The sequence below is a fragment of the Ranitomeya imitator genome, chromosome 8 (genome assembly GCF_032444005.1).
Source record: "Ranitomeya imitator isolate aRanImi1 chromosome 8, aRanImi1.pri, whole genome shotgun sequence".
Taxonomy (NCBI): Eukaryota; Metazoa; Chordata; class Amphibia; order Anura; family Dendrobatidae; genus Ranitomeya; species Ranitomeya imitator.
In genome coordinates, this window is record NC_091289.1 from 108997503 (window position 1) to 109021526 (window position 24024).

A 24024-nucleotide genomic window follows, 5' to 3' on the forward strand; every position below is an offset into this window, starting at 1 on the left:
CAGGCCATCCTGTCACAGTGGGACAGGTCTGTCTTTTCCCTGGATCGTCCGTTTCGACTCTCTCACCAAGTCAAACGGTCTCTCAACTGGTGGCTGACGTCCCCTCTCATCTCCCAGGGCAGGTTTTTCCTTCCAGTTCACTGGCAAGTGGTGACGACGGATGCCAGCCTGCTCAGCTGGGGTGCGGTGTTTCGCCACCTGACTGTTCAGGGTCGTTGGTCAGCGCAGGAGTCAACTCTGCCGATCAATGTCCTCGAGATTCGGGCCATCTTTGTGCCCCTTCGTCACTGGGAAAGGATTCTAAGGGGTCTACCAATCCGAATCCAGACGGACAATGCCACGGCGGTGGCATATGTCAACCATCGGGGGGTTGGTTGCTCGGAGCACCTTGGCCGAGGTATCAAAGATCCTCCTCGGGGCAGAGGCGACGGTTTGGTGATATCCGCAGTGCATATCACCGGCGTGGACAATTGGGCTGCCGACTTCCTCAGCCGCGAGGGTCTCGCGGCAGGGGAATGGTCCTTGCATCCGGAGGTTTTCCATCAGATTTGTCTTCGATGGGGGACTCCGGACATGGACCTCACGGTGTCCCGAATGAACAGGAAGGTTCCTCGGTTCGTCTCCAGGTCTCGCGACCCCCTCGCGGAGGGCGTCGACGCTCTGGCCATTCCTTGGTCGCAGTTCGTGCTGCCCTATCTGTTCCCATCCCTGCCCTTACTTCCCAAGCTGTTGAAAAAGATCAAAGCGGAAGGGGTGCCGGTCATTCTGATTGCACCGGATTGGCCCAGGAGAGCTTGGTTTGCGGACATCGTCAATCTTCTCGCGGATGCCCCTTGGCGCCTTCCAGACAGGCCCGATCTGCTGTCTCAGGGTCTGATCTGCCACCCGAATTCTCGGTCACTCAGTTTGATGGCGTGGCTGAGACCACAGTTCTAAGAGCGTCCGACCTTTCAGATCGGGTGATTCAGGCTAGGAAGCCTTCGTCTTCCAGGATCTACTATCGTACCTGGAAGGCTTACTTCCGTTGGTGCGAGTCCAACCATGTTCTGCCTTTGTTTTTTACTCTTCCCTCTATTTTGACCTTCCTTCAGGCAGGTCTGAATGCGGGTCTTGCCCTTAGTTCCCTAAAGGGCCAGGTTTCTGCGCTCTCCATTCTCTTTCAGAAGACGTTATCTTCTCGGCCACAGGTCAAGACCTTCCTTCAAAGAGTAGCCCATGCTGTTCCTCCCTACAGGGCTCCCATGGATTCATGGGATCTTAACCTTGTTCTGCAGGTTCACCTTTTGAGCCTCTCAGGGAGGTTTCCCTGTCATTTCTTTCCTGGAAGGTGACCTTTCTTGTGGCCATCACCTCTATCCGGCGTGTTTCAGAATTGGCAGCCCTGTCTTGTTGACCTCCTTTCCTGGTTATCCACCAGGACAAGGTGGTCCTGAGGCCTCCGCCTTCTTTTTTTCTGAAGGTGGTATCCAACTTTCACATCAACGAGGACATCGTCCTACCTTCCTTTTTGTCCAGCTCCGACTCATCCTCTGGAGCGTTCTTTGAACAAGCTAGACCCCGTCAGGGCGATGAGGATCTACCTGGCTAGAACAGCCTCTTTTCGGAAGACTGATTCGCTTTTAGTCAATCCTGATGGCACGCGTAGAAGCCTGCCGGCTTCCAAGGCGACTATTGCTCGCTGGATCAGATCGGCAATTTTGGAGGCTTACCGGGTCAAGAACAGTGCCCCCTCCTGGGATTAAGGCTCACTCTACCCGGGCAGTCGGCGCCTCCTGGGCGGTGCACCACAGGGCTTCCGTCCTACAGCTTTGCAAAGCGGCAACCTGGTCTTCCATCCACACGTTCGCCAAATTTTACAAGGTCCATACCTACGCTTCGGTGGACGCCAGCCTAGGCAGAAGGATCTTGCAGGCGGCAGTGGTGAGTCCTCTGACCTGATGGAAGTCTGTTTTTCCCACCCCAGGGACTGCTTTTGGACTTCCCATGGTTCCGGTGTCCCCCAATGAGAGGCGATGGAGAAAACAGGATTTTTGATTACTTACTGTAAAATCTGTTTCCCGGAGCCTCCATTGGGGGACACAGCACCCTCCCATGTTGTTCAGTTCCTGTTGTTCTATGCTCTGACTGTTCTCACGTTTACAGTTCTCATGTTTGTGGTTATGGTTTTCAACCTTGTTCATTATCTCCTACTGCTTTCTCACTAACTGAAGAGTATAATGCCAGTCGGTGGGGTGTACACTGCAGAGGAGGAGCTAACTTTTTTTTGTGCATAGTGTCAGCCTCCTAGTGTCAGCAGCATACACCCATGGTTCCTGTGTCCCCCAATGGAGGCTCCGAGAAACAGGTTTTATGGTAAGCGACCAAAAATCCTGTTTACACCCACAAGCTTAAATGTATTTTATTGGGATTTTGTGATTTAACAAATATCTGTGCAGTGTAAATTAAATAGTACATGAACTTTTAATTAGTTTGAAAATATATAAATTTGAAAATTGGGACGTGCATTTGTATTCGGCCCCCTGAGTCAATACTTTATAGGGCCACCCTTCACTGCAGTTACTGCTGCAAGTCTTTTGGGGTATGCCTCTAACAGCTTTGTACATCCAGAGGCTGAATTTTTTCCCCATTCTTCTATGCAAATTAGCTCAGTGAGATTGGATGGAGGCGTCTGAACAGCAATTTTCAAGTCTTTCCAAAGATTCTCAAGGGGATTTAGGTCTGGACTTTAAACCAAATATATGAATATACTTTGACCTTAAACACTCCATTGCACCTCTGGAAGTATGTTTATGGTTGTTGTGCTGCTGTAAGATGAGCCTACACTCCAGTCGTAAGTCTATTGAAGCCTTTAACAGATTTTCCTCCCAGGATTGTCCTGTATTTTGCTCCATTCATCTTCCCATCAACTCTGACCAGCTTCCCTGTCCCTGCAGAAGAAAAGCTTCCCCACAGCAGGATGCTGCCAACACAGTAATTTACAGTGGGGATGATGTTTTCAGAGTGATGTGCAGTGGTAGAGTTCTGCTACGCATTTTGCGTTTAGCCCAAAAAGTTTTACGTTGGTCTCTGACCAGAGCAACTTCTTCCACATGCTAGCTGTGTCCCATTCATGGCTTTTTGCAGACAAACAGGGTGTTCTTATGGCTTGCTTTCAAAAATTCCTTTCTTTTTGCCACTCTTTCATAAAGAATTATGGCATGTATGCCTAAGGCCACGTTCACATTTTCAGTATTTTACCTCAGTATTTGTGCTCCAAATCCAGGAGTGGGTGATAAATACAGAAGTGGTGACGTGTTTCTATTATACATTTCACTGATTCTTAGTCCTGGTTTTGGCTTACAAATTCTGAGGTAAAAAACTCAGCGTGTGTGTGTGGCCTCATAGTTGTCCTGTGGACAGATTCTCTTACCTGAGCCGTGGATCTCTGCAGATCCTCCACAGTAACCATGGGCATCATGGCTGCTTCTCCAATTAGTGCTCTGCTTGCTTGTAATGTCAGTTTAGGTGGATGGCCTTGTTTTGGTAGGTTTGCAGTTGTACCAAAATCCTTCCATTTTTGGTTGAGTGAACAGTGCTCTGATGTGAGATGTTTGGAGCTGAGACTATTTATTTTATAACCTAACCTTGCTTTATTCTTCACCATATCTTTATCCCTGACCTATTGGGCTTGTCTGGTGTGTTCCTTGGTTTTCTTAAAGCTATTTGATCCTTAAAGGGGATATTGGGGACTTATAGTCGCTAACAGAAGCAAATACCTGCTTCTTCTTCCCAGCACTGGTCATTACCATCTACTGCTGGAGATTGTTACTCCCGGTCAATAGAGCAACAGTTTCTCCTCCTATTCAGAAGGCAGGACTACTGGGGTCATACTGATTGACAGGCAACTTCCCCCAATTAGGCAGCAGGGAGCCAGCTGTCAATCAGCATGACACCAGTAGTCCCGCCTTATGAAAAGGGAAAAAAAACTGCTGGCTCTGTTGATGTCAGTGGAAATCTGCGACCACTCTGTGCCGGCGGAGAATGGCATCAGGCACAACAGGCAGGTAGGTAGCAACTATGCGCCTGTTAGTGCTTAGGCACTTTTTTTTTTTTTTTTTTTAGTCCTGGATATCCCCCTTTTAATGTTCTCAAACCTCTGAGGCCTTCACGGAGAAGCAGCTGTAGTTATACTGAGAATGGATTACACACAGGCGGACTCAATTGACTAAGGCTACTTTCACACTTACGTTTTTGTGAAGACGTCGCAATGCATCGTTCTGTGAAAAAAACGCATCCTGCTAAGTTGCCCGCAGGATGCGTTTTTTTCATATAGACTTGTATTACCGACGCATCGCGACGTATGGCACACATTCCATACGTTGTGCACTGGATGCGTCGGTATTTGGCGGACCGTCGTGTCCTGCATTTTTTTACCCCGCATGCCCGGCCATAACTCCTCCCCCTCCTCCCTGGGACTTTACTTTGGGCAGCGGACGTGTTGAAACACTGCGTCGGCTGCCCACCTTGTGCTAAAAAACTCCAACGTCCAATTGGAGGCAATTGGTCACTCAATTTTATTTGGGGCATCAGACTACAGGGGGCTGAATAAAATGCATGTCACAATTTTCAGAGTTATATTTTTAAAATAATTATATCACATACAATTCCAATATAATCCATTTAAGTTTGTGGGTATGAATACTTTTTCAAGAGACTGACCATGCAGACATTATTTTTTCAGCAGTGGCATGCTCGGTGTCTCACCATTGTGTGATATAAATGTCTGACTAATGATGGGAAATGACGCATTATTGGAACATCTTTACTGGAAGGACTGTCAGCTGGGAATAAGATTGAAAACATATCATGAAATCTACTCATCTAGGGACACATCATTTTGGCGACCACTAGTGAAAATATTTACTAAAACGTTAAATACAAGATTTTATTCCTTTCCCAATAGGTTTGTGGAGATTATTTAATATCCAAAATGGATATGCCGAGCTGTATATCTTACCGTAACTTTGTGAACTCCATGGGAGACTGGCGCCTGCTGAGCAAGATTGATTCTTATATTCAGGAGCATCTTCTTGAAATATCTGAACAAGATGATTTTCTTAAACTTCCTCGTCTTAAGGTGAGTTCAGATTGTGAATGTTACATTTAGTCTTAAATAGGATCTTGTTGAACGTCTTGGCTTACACTTTAGCTTTCCTGGTTATTTTAAAGCACTGGAACCACTGTAGCTAATAACCTAGCTGCAGCATGGTTAACTGGGGAAGGACTTAAGGTACCGTCACACTTAGCGACGCTGCAGCGATACCGACAACGATCCGGATCGCTGCAGCGTCGCTGTTTGGTCGCTGGAGAGCTGTCACACAGACTGCTCTCCAGCGACCAACGATGCCGGTAACCAGGGTAAACATCGGGTAACTAAGCGCAGGGCCGCGCTTAGTAACCCGATGTTTACCCTGGTTACCATCCTAAAAGTAAAAAAAACAAACACTACATACTTACCTACAGCCGTCTGTCCTCCAGCGCTGTGCTCTGCACTCCTCCTGTACTGTCTGTGTGAGCACAGCGGCCGGAAAGCAGAGCGGTGACGTCACCGCTCTGCTTTCCGGCTGACCGACGCTCACAGCCAGTACAGGAGGAGTGCAGAGCACAGCGCTGGAGGACAGACGGCTGTAGGTAAGTATGCAGTGTTTGTTTTTTTTACTTTTAGGATGGTAACCAGGGTAAACATCTGGTTACTAAGCGCGGCCCTGCGCTTAGTTACCCGATGTTTACCCTGGTTACCAGTGAAGACATCGCTGAATCGGTGTCACACACGCCGATTCAGCAATGTCTCCGGGGAGTCCAGCGACCAAATAAAGTTCTGGACTTTCTTCCCCGACCAGCGACGGCACAGCAGGGGCCTGATCGCTGCTGCCTGTCACACTGGACGATATCGCTAGCGAGGACGCTGCAACGTCACGGATCGCTAGCGATATCGTCTAGTGTGACGGTACCTTAAGCTTGGGGGAGGTGAACAATAGGTCATTATTATATGCACTTTATACAGGAAAGATATATATCTTGGTACCGTGTTAGCCAGTAGATAGAAAAATATTTAAAATTGAGAGTCCTCAGTGGTTGATACCTTTTAATGGCTAACTGAAAAGATGGTAACAAATTGCAAGCTTTCGAGACTACACAGGTCTCATCTTTTTTTTTTCTCAATGACTGCGTCCCTGTCTTGCAAGCGGACTACTTGGTGGCCATGACACTCAGCCTTCTATAATGGAGAGCATTCTGCATCTATTCATTACCTCACTGATCTGTAAGATGAGTCCAGGCAGCGAGCTGAATGCAATGTGCATATCATGTTCAGCTTCTTAATTGGACACATTGCTGGACCTGGAAATGAAATCCCGTAGCACTGCTCCGCAGCGAAAGCTTACTGGGGGTTCACCAGTTCTGCTGCCTTGTCATTCTCACCAATCATAGGGTTGACATACCCTAATATTACAAGATGGGAATATCTCTCCTGGTTGGTTGTGTTCTCAATAGCAACGTTTCTCAACATGCATAAACATAATTACGGTAAGTATTCTGTTCTCTGGGCAGTAGTTGCTCACTCACAGTAATCGATCCTAGGTGGTGTTTTCTCATAGCCAACATGCATATATGGAAAAGTTAAAGTGTAACATAGGAACCCGCTCCCCTTAGATAAGGCTGCAGCAATCCTCAGCGCTGAAGAAACCACTGCTGCCCGATGTGGCACAGTGAAGATCAGGATTGTCCTCCAGCTGTATTCTAGGTAAAATGGTATGCTTTATTCCAACAGAACTAAAAAATTGGCATCCTCAGGTACATCCAAATATTATGTTCTTTTCCTACACTTTTCAGACTGCAACTCTGTCCTAATTCATGGATTAAAAGACTAAGGACTGATTTGCAGTCTGAAACGCGGTGGAAAAGATGATACAATATTTGGATGTACTTTAAGGATGTCAATGTTTTAATTTTGTTTGAATAAATATTAACATTTTTATCTGGAATATGGCTGGAGGACTCTTTATCTTGATATATAATGAAAAGTTGCCTGTGAGATTATATTGCTGTTATGAGCAAATATGATCAAATTTAAAAAAAAAATCTTCCTTTTTAGTTGCTCTAAAATCTCTAACACAACTGATTTTTTTCTTTTGTTTGATCCAATTTGACGAGATCAGAATAGTAGCATAACAAATCCAGACTATGCTGTTCTGACCACTTTAAAATCCGAGGAAAGGGGAATCCTTTCTGATGACAAACTCCATTACTTAGGCCTCTCCTCTTATAATAACATATCCATTTTTTTTTTCATATAGCTGGAAATAATGATTGAGGAAAATGTTTCCCTTCCGAGTAATGGCAAATTGTACACAAAGGTAATCAACTGGGTCCAGCGCAGCATATGGGAACATGGAGAAAGTTTGGAATCCCTGATGGATGAGGTTAGTCCTACATAAATGGTGTTAGGCGCGTAGCATGGTAGCAGACCTTTTTAAAACTAATTGAAATTGTCCTTTTATGATAATCAGAGCCCAAAATAAAGAGACTTTCTGTTTTCAGTAGAGATCTGGTAGGTTTAAAGGTGAGAAGAATTCTTATTTTTTTTACAATACTTTAATTTCTCTTCTTTTTCAGTTTGTGTAAGTGCTGAGGGTTTTGTTTGTCTTAAATCACTGTAGTCTTCTAATGTTTTCTTGCAGGTTTGCTTGAACTTGACTCCATTATGATGAAACTTTCTAACAGATTTTCCTCCCCATTGATTATCTTTCCGTAGGTTATTTAACAAAAGTAGGATACCCAAGACTGAAGAATGACGAAGATACAGCAAGGTTAATAGAACGTAATGAAGCACCAGTCTGCCCTAGCCCTTCTAAGAAAATCCGCTGTGGGCAGAGAGCCATGATGATGATTTAACCGTGTTTACTCCTTTTACAGGATCAGTGTGCATTGTACCACAGTCCATTGTTAGATTACAAATGTCTGAACTTTCTAATCCGAGGCAGCTTCTAATCATACTGAAGCATTGAAAGGCACATCCTAGATACGTAGCACTCCTTGTATGTGTAGAAGCATTCTGCAGGAGCGCGGTGTAGGAAGGGTGATGCACAATTATTCCTGATGCTGTTTCCCTATGCCTGTTCTATCAATTTAACATTTCATTAGAATATTGCAAAAGTGATCACCTGTGTCTGTGAGCATGGCACTCCCAATTTCCAGAGCTATAGAGCGTCTGCACCTTTCCTTATCTGGTTCTTCTCATTTCTTCTCTGTAGCCAACAGAAAAGTCAGCCTAGTTCACCAGAAAACCCTCCTTCCTACACCAGTTCCTGAGCCAAATAATCGCCTCCTTAATCTCCTGCTTCCTCTCTGGCATGACATGTGTTACAGGCAGTATTTACAAAAAAAAATGCCACCTTCAAGGTCCTTGCTTTAAGCTTAGAGCCCAATTCCCTGAAATCCTCTTTAAGGACCTTCCACATACCTCTATCCTTGTCATTGGTGTTGATGTGCACCATGACTGCAGGGTTCTCACCAGCCCCTCCCTGGAATCTGTCAACCTGGTCAGCGATGTGCCGAACTCGAGGGCCAGGAAGACAACTCACCGTTCGGTGATCCCTGTCGCACAACAGTGTGCCCCCTTAGATGGCTGGTTAAGGATATCCTACATGGGACCAGATGTACACTGGATGCATTGCCAATGATGGAGCACGTTTTCATAATGGGGATTGCACAAGATACAAATACTAAGTAAATACAAACAGCGATTCAGTACAAATTACTCTTCTAAACTCCCTGAACCCAATGTCACTGAATCACAAGTCGCACAATCAAGTCAAATCACACTTAAAACCAATCACTCCCCAGCTCTTCCACTCTCTATATAAGATTGTCTCCTATGTACAATACAGCCTGCGACTCTCTGTAATGTCTGCAAATTCTGTGGAAAAAGCGCGTCTATAGTAGAGAACCTTTCCTGCAAACAGTCCTGTATAGAATGGCGAAAAAGCAATCAATGGCTGACCACATCTCCCAAGTTTTATGGGGTCTATTTACCGGCTGCTGAAAAAGAAGTACCCAGTATAAATGTGCGGTACAGCCGCTCGGGCAGAGGCCCTCATCAGTGCGGATTGTTCTTCTCGCCTGTGAATAGTTTTGTGCTCCATTCACTGATGGTCTAATAACTTGTTGGAGATTTGTTTGGGGTCCTTGGAGTGGATGTGAGGCTTACTGCTTGGTTGTGTAGAGCCCACCAGATTAATGGGCAGTCTTTGCATACAGAGGATTTTATCATTTATATTTTTTTCTCAACCACATGAAATAATTGTGTGCGCCCCTTCTGCTGCCATGTTCCTGCATGCCAGCGTCACAAAGTAGAAGTTCCATTCTGTTAAACTGTTGTAAAATTACTATAACCTGTAAAAAAAACAAAAAAAAAAAACAAACTTGCCTGTATCCACTCCTGCTCACTCGATGTACATCCTGCATCAATGCTTTCAGTACTATCCTATACATTTATATTTTCACACCAGTAAGACTTCCTTTTTTTTAACCTTTTTTGCAACTATGTTTAGATATAACTTTTCCTTTATCTGTAGACATTTACTGTTCTGTACTAAGATGCGTTATTTTAAGCTCTTTGTGTATTGCTATTTTTGATGTTTTCTTCTTCTTCCTCTGTGCCCCATCATATTATCCTGCACTAGAATATCCTTTTCTATCATTTTTCCCTTCATACCCTTTTATTGAGTTTTGGACAATGAAGATATAGAAGTGAAGCTGACCTGAGGCTTTGGGAGAACTTGTGCCGCCAAAGTGTTTTTTTTCCCCTCCAAATTGGAGAGTAAAGAAAGTGAAGATGGCAGGAAGTGGAAATTCTGCACCTTTGTTAAAGGAACGGTATCCATATGGGTATATCTTTTATTGTTTTACAGGTGCAAACTTTGTATTACTCAGCTGATCACAAGCTGCTTGATGGGAACATCCTTGGTGGCAATAATGACATCTTTTCTGCTGATGAAGATGGTATACAGTTGTTTCAGGTACAGTTCCCTCACCTGGAGTGTTAGCGTCACTGTAAGTTATAGAGCCGCTCGCTAGAATGCAGTTCTGCAATCTTCTTACGCAAGTCTTGGTGCAGTATATAATACGCCCAGGTAGTGCAGAAACCTGAAGCCTGTTTGACTACAGTACGTAATAGTAGTTTCCTTCTTCTCAAACTTGCTTACATACAGGCATTACCCATAGGCACGGCGTAAAACTGCACTGAAATTTAAGGCGCTAATGTCTTATGGTGCATATGCCATAGATGGGTAAGTTACTGGCTACTCTTCCTGGACTATCAGAAGAATAGGAGTCGCTTCCAGGCAGGAGACCATTCATACATTCAGCTCTCTCCACTGAAGATCATGGGTGTTGTGGCAGCAGGCATTTCACTACTCCCATAAAATATCCCTAAAAGCCATAATTTTTTGTAAAAAATAAATAAATCGGCAGATTTAATTTAGTTGACTACCATGAGGCCATATAGATACATTCATTGTAACTGGAAACTGAGACTTATGTTTAACACTTTCACGACATGCGCCGTACATGTACAGCGCATGTCATGTCTCTCCCTCTGATGTGGGCTCTGGCGGTGAGCCCACATCTCTCCTGGCACATGTCAGCTGTTTTGAACAGCTGACATGTGCCCCTAACATCTGCAGGTGGAATCGCGATCCACACAGCTAACTGCCAATGTTAATCTCTGACTTCGGCATTTAATGTGATCGCGTTGGAAGCATGTCACTAATCCCGCCCATCGGCACCCAGGTTGCCAATGGGCTAGTATGACAACCCAGGGTCTGCAGGAGACCCCTGTGGTTGTCATTGCCAGATTGCTGTGAGCGCCATCCAGCGGTCAGCGCTAATAGCAAGTGAGCATTTCTGCTACACACAGGCAGATGATTGCAGCTTCTAGTCTCCCATGGAGACTATTGAAGCAAGTGAAAAGTAAAAAAAATGTTAATATTTAAAAAAAATAAAGTTTCAATCACCCCCCATTTAAAATAAAACTATTAAAAAGAAAATATACACATATTTGGCATCGCCGTGTTCAGAATCGCCCGATCTAGCAATATATAAAAATAATTAATCCGATCGGTAAACGATGTAGCAGGAAAAAATGTCAAAACGTTTTTTTTTGGTCGCTGCAACATTGCATTAAAATGCAATAATAATAATATAGTAATAATCTTTATATAGCGCCAACATATTTTAAAAGATCTTATGTGCAGCAAAACGGTAACATGAAAAACGTCAGCTCGGCACACAAAAAATAAGCCCTCACCCAACCTGAGATCACGAAAAATGGAGATATTACGGGTCTCGGAAAATGACACAATTTAAAAAAACAAAAAAAACAAAACAAAACCTTTTTTCTCCATTTATATAAAAAAAAAAACCTAGACATGTTTGTTATCTACGAACTCTTAATGACCTGGAGAATCATAATGGCAGGCCAGTTTTAGCATTTGGTGAACATGGTTTAAAAAAAAAAAAAAGGGTAGAATTGTACTTTTTTTTGCAATTTCACCCCATTGGTGTTTTTTTACCCATTTTCGAGTACTTGATATGGTGTGAAACCAATGGTGTCGTTCAAAAATACAACTCATCTCACAAGAAACTACCCTCACATGGCCATATTAATGGAAAAAAAAATTACGGTTCTGGGAAGAAGGGGAGTGAAAAACAGACACGAAAAAGGGCTGTGGCATGAAGGGGTTAATACAGCAAGATAATAGGCGATAAAGCCTTATACGGTATATGAAAATATCACAACTCAACTCCTCGAACTTGGGGAGATAGTTTGGTGCTTTTCTGCATGTGAACAGACACCTAAATAACAACCCCCACAGCAGCATGTATCTGTCCCTCTCCCCTGGTGTCTTTGTCCTTCACCCCTATATACTGTATAATCTGCAGCACACAGACGGCATAGTATCTGTCCCTCTCTCCAGGTGCCTGTGTGTCCTTCACCCCTATATACTGTATAATCTGCAGCACACAGACGGCATAGTATCTGTCCCTCTCCCCTGGTGTCTTTGTCCTTCACCCCTATATACTGTATAATCTGCGGCACACAGACGGCATAGTATCTGTCCCTTTCTCCAGGTGTCTGTGTGTCCTTCACCCCTATGTGTAATCTGCGGCACACAGACTGCATAGTATCTGTCCCTCTCTCCAGGTGTCTGTGTCCTTCACCTCTATGTATAATCTGCGGCACACAGACGGCATAGTATCTGTCCCTCTCTCCAGGTGTCTGTGTCCTTCACCCCTATGTATAATCTCTGGCACACAGACGGCATAGTATCTGTCCCTCTCTCCAGGTGTCTTTGTCCTTCACCCCTATATACTGTATAATCTGCGGCACACAGACGGCATAGTATCTGTCCCTTTCTCCAGGTGTCTGTGTGTCCTTCACCCCTATGTGTAATCTGCGGCACACAGACTGCATAGTATCTGTCCCTCTCTCCAGGTGTCTGTGTCCTTCACCTCTATGTGTAATCTGCAGCACACAGACGGCATAGTATCTGTCCCTCTCTCCAGGTGTCTGTGTCCTTCACCTCTATGTATAATCTGCGGCACACAGACGGCATAGTATCTGTCCCTCTCTCCAGGTGTCTGTGTGTCCTTCACCCCTATGTATAATCTGCGGCACACAGACGGCATAGTATCTGTCCCTCTCTCCAGGTGTCTGTGTGTCCTTCACCCCTATGTATAATCTGCGGCACACAGACGGCATAGTATCTGTCCCTCTCTCCAGGTGTCTGTGTCCTTCACCCCTATGTGTAATCTGCGGCACACAGACTGCATAGTATCTGTCCCTCTCTCCAGGTGTCTGTGTGTCCTTCACCCCTATGTATAATCTGCGGCACACAGACGGCATAGTATCTGTCCCTCTCTCCAGGTGCCTGTGTCCTTCACCCCTATGTGTAATCTGCGGCACACAGACGGCATAGTATCTGTCCCTCTCTCCAGGTGTCTGTGTCCTTCACCCCTATGTATAATCTGCGGCACACAGACGGCATAGTATCTGTCCCTCTCTCCAGGTGTCTTTGTCCTTCACCCCTATATACTGTATAATCTGCGGCACACAGACGGCATAGTATCTGTCCCTTTCTCCAGGTGTCTGTGTGTCCTTCACCCCTATGTGTAATCTGCGGCACACAGACGGCATAGTATCTGTCCCTCTCTCCAGGTGTCTGTGTCCTTCACCCCTATGTATAATCTGCGGCACACAGACGGCATAGTATCTGTCCCTCTCTCCAGGTGTCTGTGTCCTTCACCCCTATGTGTAATCTGCGGCACACAGACTGCATAGTATCTGTCCCTCTCTCCAGGTGTCTGTGTGTCCTTCACCCCTATGTATAATCTGCGGCACACAGACGGCATAGTATCTGTCCCTCTCTCCAGGTGCCTGTGTCCTTCACCCCTATGTGTAATCTGCGGCACACAGACTGCATAGTATCTGTCCCTCTCTCCAGGTGTCTGTGTGTCCTTCACCCCTATGTATAATCTGCGGCACACAGACGGCATAGTATCTGTCCCTCTCTCCAGGTGTCTGTGTGTCCTTCACCCCTATGTGTAATCTGCGGCACACAGATGGCATAGTATCTGTCCCTCTCTCCAGGTGTCTGTGTCCTTCACCCCTATGTATAATCTCTGGCACACAGACGGCATAGTATCTGTCCCTCTCTCCAGATGTCTGTGTGTCCTTCACCCCTATGTATAATCTGCGGCACACAGACGGCATAGTATCTGTCCCTCTCTCCAGGTGTCTGTGTCCTTCACCCCTATGTGTAATCTGCAGCACACAGATGGCATAGTATCTGTCCCTCTCTCCAGGTGTCTGTGTGTCCTTCACCCCTATGTATAATCTGCGGCACACAGACGGCATAGTATCTGTCCCTCTCTCCAGGTGTCTGTGTGTCCTTCACCCCTATGTATAATCTGCGGCACACAGATGGCATAGTATCTGTCCCTCTCTCCAGGTGTCTGTGTGTCCTTCACCCCTATGTATAATCTGTGGCACACAGACGGCATAGTATCTGTCCCTTTCTCCAGGTGTCTGTGTCCTTCACCCCTATGTATAATCTGCGGCACACAGACTGCATAGTATCTGTCCCTCTCTCCAGGTGTCTGTGTCCTTCACCCCTATGTATAATCTGCGGCACACAGACTGCATAGTATCTGTCCCTCTCTCCAGGTGTCTGTGTCCTTCACCCCTATATACTGTATAATCTGCAGCACACAGACGGCATAGTATCTGTCCCTCTCTCCAGGTGCCTGTGTCCTTCACCCCTATGTATAATCTCTGGCACACAGACGGCATAGTATCTGTCCCTCTCTCCAGGTGTCTGTGTCCTTCACCCCTATGTATAATCTGCGGCACACAGATGGCATAGTATCTGTCCCTCTCTCCAGATGTCTGTGTGTCCTTCACCCCTATGTATAATCTGCGGCACACAGATGGCATAGTATCTGTCCCTCTCTCCAGGTGTCTATGTCCTTCACCCCTATGTATAATCTGCAGCACACAGATGGCATAGTATCTGTCCTTCACCCCTATGTGTAATCTGCGGCACACAGATGGCATAGTATCTGTCCCTCTCTCCAGGTGTCTGTGTGTCCTTCACCCCTATGTATAATCTGCGGCACACAGACGGCATAGTATCTGTCCCTCTCTCCAGGTGTCTATGTCCTTCACCCCTATGTATAATCTGCAGCACACAGATGGCATAGTATCTGTCCCTCTCTCCAGGTGTCTGTGTCCTTCACCCCTATGTGTAATCTGCGGCACACAGATGGCATAGTATCTGTCCCTCTCTCCAGGTGTCTGTGTGTCCTTCACCCCTATGTATAATCTGCGGCACACAGACGGCATAGTATCTGTCCCTCTCTCCAGGTGTCTGTGTCCTTCACCCCTATGTATAATCTGCGGCACACAGATGGCATAGTATCTGTCCCTCTCTCCAGGTGTCTGTGTCCTTCACCCCTATGTGTAATCTGCGGCACACAGATGGCATAGTATCTGTCCCTCTCTCCAGATGTCTGTGTGTCCTTCACCCCTATGTATAATCTCTGGCACACAGACGGCATAGTATCTGTCCCTCTCTCCAGATGTCTGTGTGTCCTTCACCCCTATGTATAATCTCTGGCACACAGACGGCATAGTATCTGTCCCTTTCTCCAGATGTCTGTGTGTCCTTCACCCCTATGTATAATCTGCGGCACACAGACGGCATAGTATCTGTCCCTCTCTCCAGGTGTCTGTGTGTCCTTCACCCCTATGTGTAATCTGCAGCACACAGACGGCATAGTATCTGTCCCTCTCTCCAGATGTCTGTGTGTCCTTCACCCCTATGTATAATCTGCAGCACACAGACGGCATAGTATCTGTCCCTCTCTCCAGATGTCTGTGTGTCCTTCACCCCTATGTGTAATCTGCGGCACACAGACGGCATAGTATCTGTCCCTCTCTCCAGGTTCCTGTGTGTCCTTCACCCCTATGTGTAATCTGCAGCACACAGACGGCATAGTATCTGTCCCTCTCTCCAGGTGTCTGTGTCCTTCACCCCTATGTATAATCTGCAGCACACAGATGGCATAGTATCTGTCCCTCTCTCCAGGTGTCTGTGTCCTTCACCCCTATGTATAATCTGCAGCACACAGATGGCATAGTATCTGTCCCTCTCTCCAGGTGTCTGTGTCCTTCACCCCTATGTGTAATCTGCAGCACACAGACGGCATAGTATCTGTCCCTCTCTCCAGGTGTCTGTGTGTCCTTCACCCCTATGTATAATCTGCGGCACACAGACGGCATAGTATCTGTCCCTCTCTCCAGATGTCTGTGTGTCCTTCACCCCTATGTATAATCTCTGGCACACAGATGGCATAGTATCTGTCCCTCTCTCCAGGTGTCTGTGTGTCCTTCACCCCTATGTATAATCTCTGGCACACAGATGGCATAGTATCTGTCCCTCTCTCCAGGTGCCTGTGTCCTTCACCCCTATGTATAATCTCTGGCACACAGACGGCATAGTATCTGTCCCTCTCTCCAGGTGTCTGTGTCCTTCACCCCTATGTATAATCTGCGGCACACAGACGGCATAGTATCTGTCCCTCTCTCCAGGTGTCTGTGTCCTTCACCCCTATGTGTAATCTGCGGCACACAGACGGCATAGTATCTGTCCCTCTCTCCAGGTGTCTGTGTGTCCTTCACCCCTATGTATAATCTGCGGCACACAGACGGCATAGTATCTGTCCCTCTCTCCAGGTGTCTGTGTCCTTCACCCCTATGTATAATCTGCGGCACACAGACTGCATAGTATCTGTCCCTCTCTCCAGATGTCTGTGTGTCCTTCACCCCTATGTATAATCTGCAGCACACAGACGGCATAGTATCTGTCCCTCTCTCCAGGTGTCTGTGTCCTTCACCCCTATGTATAATCTGCAGCACACAGACGGCATAGTATCTGTCCCTCTCTCCAGGTGCCTGTGTGTCCTTCACCCCTATGTATAATCTGCGGCACACAGACTGCATAGTATCTGTCCCTCTCTCCAGGTGTCTGTGTGTCCTTCACCCCTATGTATAATCTGCAGCACACAGACTGCATAGTATCTGTCCCTCTCTCCAGGTGTCTGTGTGTCCTTCACCCCTATGTATAATCTGCGGCACACAGACGGCATAGTATCTGTCCCTCTCTCCAGGTGTCTGTGTGTCCTTCACCCCTATGTATAATCTGCAGCACACAGACTGCATAGTATCTGTCCCTCTCTCCAGGTGCCTGTGTCCTTCACCCCTATGTATAATCTGCAGCACACAGACGGCATAGTATCTGTCCCTCTCTCCAGGTGTCTGTGTGTCCTTCACCCCTATATACTGTATAATCTGCAGCACACAGACGGCATAGTATCTGTCCCTCTCTCCAGGTGTCTGTGTGTCCTTCACCCCTATGTATAATCTGCGGCACACAGACGGCATAGTATCTGTCCCTCTCTCCAGGTGTCTGTGTGTCCTTCACCCCTATATACTGTATAATCTGCAGCACACAGACGGCATAGTATCTGTCCCTCTCTCCAGGTGTCTGTGTGTCCTTCACCCCTATGTATAATCTGCGGCACACAGACGGCATAGTATCTGTCCCTCTCTCCAGGTGCCTGTGTGTCCTTCACCCCTATGTATAATCTGCGGCACACAGACGGCATAGTATCTGTCCCTCTCTCCAGGTGTCTGTGTGTCCTTCACCCCTATGTATAATCTGCAGCACACAGACGGCATAGTATCTGTCCCTCTCTCCAGGTGCCTGTGTCCTTCACCCCTATGTATAATCTGCGGCACACAGACGGCATAGTATCTGTCCCTCTCTCCAGGTGCCTGTGTCCTTCACCCCTATGTATAATCTGCGGCACACAGACGGCATAGTATCTGTCCCTCTCTCCAGGTGCCTGTGTCCTTCACCCCTATGTATAATCTGCGGCACACAGACGGCATAGTATCTGTCCCTCTCTCCAGGTGTCTGTGTCCTTCACCCCTATGTATAATCTGCAGCACACAGACGGCATAGTATCTGTCCCTCTCTCCAGGTGCCTGTGTCCTTCACCCCTATGTATAATCTGCAGCACACAGACGGCATAGTATCTGTCCCTCTCTCCAGGTGTCTGTGTGTCCTTCACCCCTATGTATAATCTGCAGCACACAGACGGCATAGTATCTGTCCCTCTCTCCAGGTGCCTGGGTCCTTCACCCCTATGTATAATCTGCGGCACACAGACGGCATAGTATCTGTCCCTCTCTCCAGGTGCCTGTGTCCTTCACCCCTATGTATAATCTGCGGCACACAGACTGCATAGTATCTGTCCTGTCATATGAACACATTCTCTTCTGTATTCTGTCGGCTCGCTCACATCCTTGCTATTGAACAGATAGAAAGGTCTTGTGCTAAGACTGGCTTTAAAGTGGCTGTCCAATTATTCTATCTGCTGGAAAGTAACTTGTTGATCAGTGAAGGTCCAACCAGTGGGACCTGGACCGATTGTCAGATCTGTGGGGCTCATAGGATCAAAGTCCCTGGTTCTGCCAATAAGTACAAGTCCTAGCAGTCAGACCCACCGATCAATAAGTTCTCACCTGTACTGTGGGTAGATGAGCGCTTCTGATCACCGGCAATCCCTTTAGTATGGATGTCCTGCTTAGTCTGATGTCCTGGCTTATCCATGAGGATTGGATACATTGCAGTGAGTTCTTAGCTGGCACAAGTGTTCTGTGTACTGGCTTATTAACCTATGACGGTAATAGGTGTGCAGCATGTATCCGCCGTGGGCTGTACTGTCCCAGCCAGGTATGATTGGCTCGGACATGCTGCAGTGTAACAGATAACCACATATGTTAATAGTGTGCCCAAGTGCCCGGCGGCTATGCACCAGTCTGAGAGCGGGGTCCCTGACAGCTTTTCCCCACCTGCTGCCCTGGATTGATAGGTCTCTGCCTATGTGTACTAATAGGCAGCGACCTGCCAGTCACTGTCAGCGGGCGGGGAGAAGCTGCAGGGGTCCCGCCCAGCCGACTAGCGGCCACAGATGTTCAGGGTCCGACATGCGTGGCTGGGATAGTCAGCGGCTGACACACTGTCTGGGCAGCATGTATCGGCTGTCGGGTTCCCTTTAACTAGTAAAGATTGGAAGCGCAGAGCATATGAACTCCTATCAGCACTAGATGTGGTCTTCCTCTGCATTTCATCTATGTATTTGATTTTTGTAGAAGAAATTGCCACGTGAAAGTAACAGGCACCCGAGCAGCAGCAGTTCTGGAACCCTTTCACCATCTGGTTTTCCAGCACAAAACCCTAAACATGAGTGGAAAATAATCGCTTCAGAAAAGAAATCCAGTAAGTGCCCAGACTGCCCATCCCATCGTTTTTTTTTTTTTTTTTCCCTTTATTTTTACACATTTTTTTAAGATGACAAAGTATTCGTCAAGGCCATCCCTTACCGTGTGCCAGTAAGGCCAGATAGAGGGGTTCTCTGGATCAGCCGGAGCTGCGAGGGGTTACTGCACCCTGGCAGACCCAGCCTTCATCTAGGAGCATGGAAATCTGCCCATTTAGCCCTTCCCGACATCCAGTGTATATGGAAGCTGTGGAGGAGAGATGGGACGGGCTCGGGGACGGACCTCTCTCTGTGCACACGGAGACGATTCTGGACTCCTTAGCTCAACCACTTGGATGTCAAGAGCATTTAGGACTGTTATCTTGGGCATAGATGGATGATGACGGCAGCTGGGGGTGTAATGAAAGGCGTTTGTTTTCCTATTAGACCCTTAATAGAGGAAATCTGACAGCTGCAGTACAGAAGTTTTACGTGACCATTAAGCGCCATAATGGTACTAATAAAAATTACAGCTTCCCCATGGGCAGACGAAATATGGCAGTGATAACCATGTTTAGTACCTTGTGTTAGCTGAAAAGTGGAACCTAAGAAATATTTTCTCTTTCAGAAAAGACCTACTTATGTCTGGCTGTCCTGAACAGCACGCTCTGCGTCATCTTCCTGCATGGCCGTCATACTCCCCTGAACTCACCTTCAAGTACTCCTCGGTTAATGAAGAGCTTAAGCGTTGAAATCCTGCCAGATGACTCCAATGACAAGGTCATGTCACCTATGCATTATGCCCGCTCGGGCCTGGGGACTGCTGAATTGAATGGCAAGCTTATAGCAGCAGGTAGCAGGTGTTATTGATTTCTATGTGGATCGTCTTCCATCAGTTTGCATTGTGTATAGATACAATTGTGTCCCCTCTAGGTGGCTACAATAGAGAAGAATGCCTGCGGACCGTGGAGTGCTATGACCCGGACACTGACACTTGGACGTTTTTGTCTCCAATGATGACGCCTAGAGCCCGCTTTCAAATGGCCGTTTTGATGGTATGTGCAAATTATATCTTTATAGCAAAATTATATTTTATTCATTTATATTTAATTCAAGGCAAAAAAACCCGCAGCTAGGCATGTTCTAAAGTACTAGCCATTTCAATAGAGCCGGCTGTTTTTGGTACAAAAACCATGAATTGATGTCGTTCTGGTCAACTCTGCAGGGCGAGCTATATGTTGTTGGAGGATCGAATGGTCATTCCGATGATCTAAGCTGTGGTGAAAAGTACGACCCTAAAGCCAACACATGGACCCCTGTTCCTGAGCTCAGAACAAATCGTTGCAATGCAGGTAGCCTGAAGTTTCATGTTTTATGTGTTTAAATGGAATCTGCTACCAGTTTTTTTGCTATGTATTCTGAGAGCGGCATGATGTAGGGGCAGAGAGCCTTATTTCAGTGATGTATCCCTTACTGTACTGCTTGCTGTAATTTTGTTGGAATCCTTGTTATCTCTGCTGGAGATGTAGCAGTGCTCAGAATGCAGAGCAGTGTAGACCCCGCCCATACTCCTGATTGGCAGCTTTCTGTGTACATTGTCAGGAAGCTGCCAATCAGTGTTAGGGGTGGCAACACAGATTAGCTGGACTGGTTGCACATGAGACCTAGTCCTGCAGTGATCTGCTGATTTTATTGACCCCACAGCCTAATAAGTGACACATCGCTGGAATCGGTCTCTACACCTCCATTATGCTGCTCTCAGAATAAAATTGTGTAACGCATAAAGAGAGGGGATAGGAAAAAAGAAAACATTAGCTCCACGTCCCAATCCCTTAAATCAGGGTGATTTATACAGGGACAGCTGTGGATTGTCCTTGTTAGGGTGGAAGTCTTGGGGGTAACCAGAGCCTGAGTAGTTATCACAGGACCCATTAGTGTCAAGACTGGATATTGTTTCCGTTTCTATCTCTTAATGTCAGTGAATGGGTGTAATACATGGATCTGTTGTTAGACGGCGTAACCGCACTGTTTTATTTATGGACCACTGATTTAAAACTGATCACTGCCACTTACCTATGATCCATGTAAAGCAATAGAGACACTTTTTGTATAGTAGGCGTGGATTTTCATTGGTTTGCCTACTTGCCTGTCGATTTTACTTAATTGTGGAGTAATTGTGGCTGTAACGATTTTAATATATAATTAGGTTATTTACCGCTCACATTTTACAGCTTTAGAGTCTTCGAATAAATCACAAACACCTGCTGAGATTCCCTTTAGACCTGTTTGCGGCCAGGCATTGAATATCAAGCATAGCTGAAGTGTTATATTTGTGTGTTTTTCTATGTTTCTTTTAAGGCGTTTGTGCCCTTAATGGGAAACTGTACGTTGTTGGAGGCTCGGATCCTTATGGCCAGAAGGGACTCAAAAACTTTGACATATTTGAGCCGTTAACCAAATCATGGAAAAGTTGTGCGCCCCTAAATATTCGTGAGTATCTTGGTCATATGTACATGTGTTTTTTATTTGAAATACAGGAAATTCACGTCCAGAAATTGCAGAAGCACTGGGGGGTTTGCATTGTGCAAGAAAATGCATGAGGATGGGGTTTTGAAAACCAAATTAACAAATGTGCCCATGAACAGACATGCAGGGGGCAAATACATTCAATGGTGGCTCTCAGTCATGTCAGCAGAGCACAAGTCCTAATATTGTTTCTATGGCGTCTAGGTAATCTGTTGGGTTAGTAGTGTCAGACATATTTGGGAAAATGGCAGCGTTAGTATGGTCTACCTGCACACGGACATTTCTGGCGCTGATCTCCTAAATTAATTGCTTAATGCGTTTGTGTTGATCATATATGGCGGGGAAGCACCTAGTCTGCACCCATACCTCTGTTCGGCGGTATGAATGAGATCCTCCATGTTTTGGCTGTATGAAGTAGTGCAGCAGACTGTGCTATTCCACACAGTAAAAACATATAGGGTACAATGTCTAGGTAACCACAGGCTGGGAGTCGTCGTACTCGTCAGGAGATTTCCTGGCATGTGTTTTCTACAGAAGGAAAAGCCGCATTGTGCAGAGTCTGTTTTCTTGCAGGAAGACACCAGTCTGCCGTCTGTGAGTTGGACAATCGTATGTACATCATTGGAGGAGCAGAATCCTGGAACTGTCTGAATTCGGTGGAGCGCTATAATCCTGAAAATGACACCTGGACTGTGGTGGCGCCTATGAATGTAGCTCGGCGTGGGGCTGGAGTCGCAGTGTTTAATGGTGAGATGACTACTTTGACTATACAAAGATTAAAGCCCCTGATTCGACAAGCTGTATAATGCAGACTTCTGGCATAAATCTGCTTAAAATATTGCAAGATGTTGCGGAGACGTTTTCCAACCGCTGGCATCTGTACACCTATCCTGGCCGGCTTTGCCAACTTCTTGTGGGTGCAGCCTCTTGCTACATTTGTCACATCTTACTCCAGTGCACTGTTCATCAAGACTGGTGTGCAAAACGTCAGTCTCTTTTCTTTTGATAATCACCTTCCCTTGTAAGTACTTAACTGAGGTCTAAATTGTGCATGAATATTGTGATAAGTGGGCCAAATGCCAGTATGAATTGTCAGGGGGCCAATACTACTTGGCTGAGTGAGTCTGCCTGGTAAAGATAACTTCTAGGTTTTTCCTAGTTCCTTCCTCAAAATCATATTTGTATTTCATTCTTGGCAGCAAATATACGCTAGTGTCCTGAGCTCTCAGATCTTCTTCAGGGGGCCGGTTCTCTTCCAAGGGCATGCCCAAACCAGACAACGTGTGTATGCGCGAATGAGAAAAAGTCTTTGGGACATATGGTCTTCTAGGTGAGGGACTGCACCCAATAACCTTATTAATGCTCTCTACGTCTCTTCCCTTCACAGGTAAAATCTACGTAGGAGGGGGCTTCGATGGCTCTCGTGCTTTAAGCTGTGTGGAATCCTATGACCCTACCAAAAATGAGTGGAAAATGGTGGCAAGCATGATGTCTCCAAGAAGCAATGCTGGTGTGGTGGCTGTTGGAAATCATATATTTGTTGCTGGGGGATTCGATGGCAACGACTTTCTGAACACTATTGAAATTTATAGCTCCAGTTTAGATGAATGGAGCCCATATACCAAAATGTGCAGATCCTAGAAGACCCGGATCTGGCGTCTCGCCTCAGATTTTGCGTTCTTACACCAGCAGTTTGGTAGTGTACATTGGACTGTAAATACTTTCTTTAGCTTGGAGATCTTTGTTCTCTTCGAGGTAGATTCTTTTTCATCCTGTGTATATTTCATCCTTCTCTTGCACTGAAATGTAGAGTGGATTTTATGAACAAAATTTCTAAACTTTGTTGTTTTTTTAACTTTATGCAAATTGTTTCCACTGATACAGAATGTGCTTTAAGAGCCTTACAAAATCTCATGCAAAACTGCTACTTTTTAAAGTGTGGGAATGCCAACCTTTATCTTCAGATTGCCTTTTTATTACTTTTTGTAAACTTGAATCAAAGGCAGAACTAACCTTGTGCTGCCGGAGCTTCTCCTTTTGAATCTGTTCCAATCTGTCCTTTAGATACTGTATATTTAATATGATGTGTAACTTTGTTCTGTAGACTTGTGGGGTGCTTCATCAAGAATATTTCCACTGTTTTAGAAAATAGGCTATTTATTCTTTGGCAGCTTTTTCATGATAAAATATTTTCTGGAACACGGCAAGTGTCTTGTGTAAAATCCAGCAGGTTTATCTGCCAATATTCATTTTAGGGTGTCTTAAAAGCCAAAAGTTTTCTATATGTTCTGTAATATGTAACTTTTCTATCGCTGCTAATGTATATTGTTCTTTAAATAAAATGAACATTTCACAATGGTATTTTTTCTTAATTTACATCATTCTTTCTGTAGTAAAAAATTACCTGGGAATAATTTCTAAACATTAGATATTTAGGCACAGAGATGAGCCTTACATATGAGCATTAATAATAATAATAATAATAATAATAATAATAATAATCTTTATATAGCGCCAACATATTCCGAAGCGCTTTACAATTTAACAGTTTCAAACACAACAGTCATAAGT

General features: G+C 45.7%; 1 protein-coding gene across 1 annotated transcript in view; it reads left to right on the forward strand.

Moving 5' to 3' along the window:
* Positions 1-23814, forward strand: part of IVNS1ABP (influenza virus NS1A binding protein) — a 47492-nt gene extending 23678 nt beyond the window's left edge. The window contains exons 6-15 of the mRNA XM_069737276.1: positions 4943-5116; positions 7335-7460; positions 9951-10058; positions 18821-18947; positions 19556-19780; positions 19861-19982; positions 20153-20279; positions 21286-21417; positions 22027-22200; positions 22841-23814. Of these exons, the coding sequence (XP_069593377.1) occupies positions 4943-5116; positions 7335-7460; positions 9951-10058; positions 18821-18947; positions 19556-19780; positions 19861-19982; positions 20153-20279; positions 21286-21417; positions 22027-22200; positions 22841-23094 (1569 nt within the window). The 3' untranslated portion in view covers positions 23095-23814. The remainder of the gene's footprint in view (positions 1-4942; positions 5117-7334; positions 7461-9950; positions 10059-18820; positions 18948-19555; positions 19781-19860; positions 19983-20152; positions 20280-21285; positions 21418-22026; positions 22201-22840) is intronic.
* Positions 23815-24024: the final 210 nt, after the last annotated feature.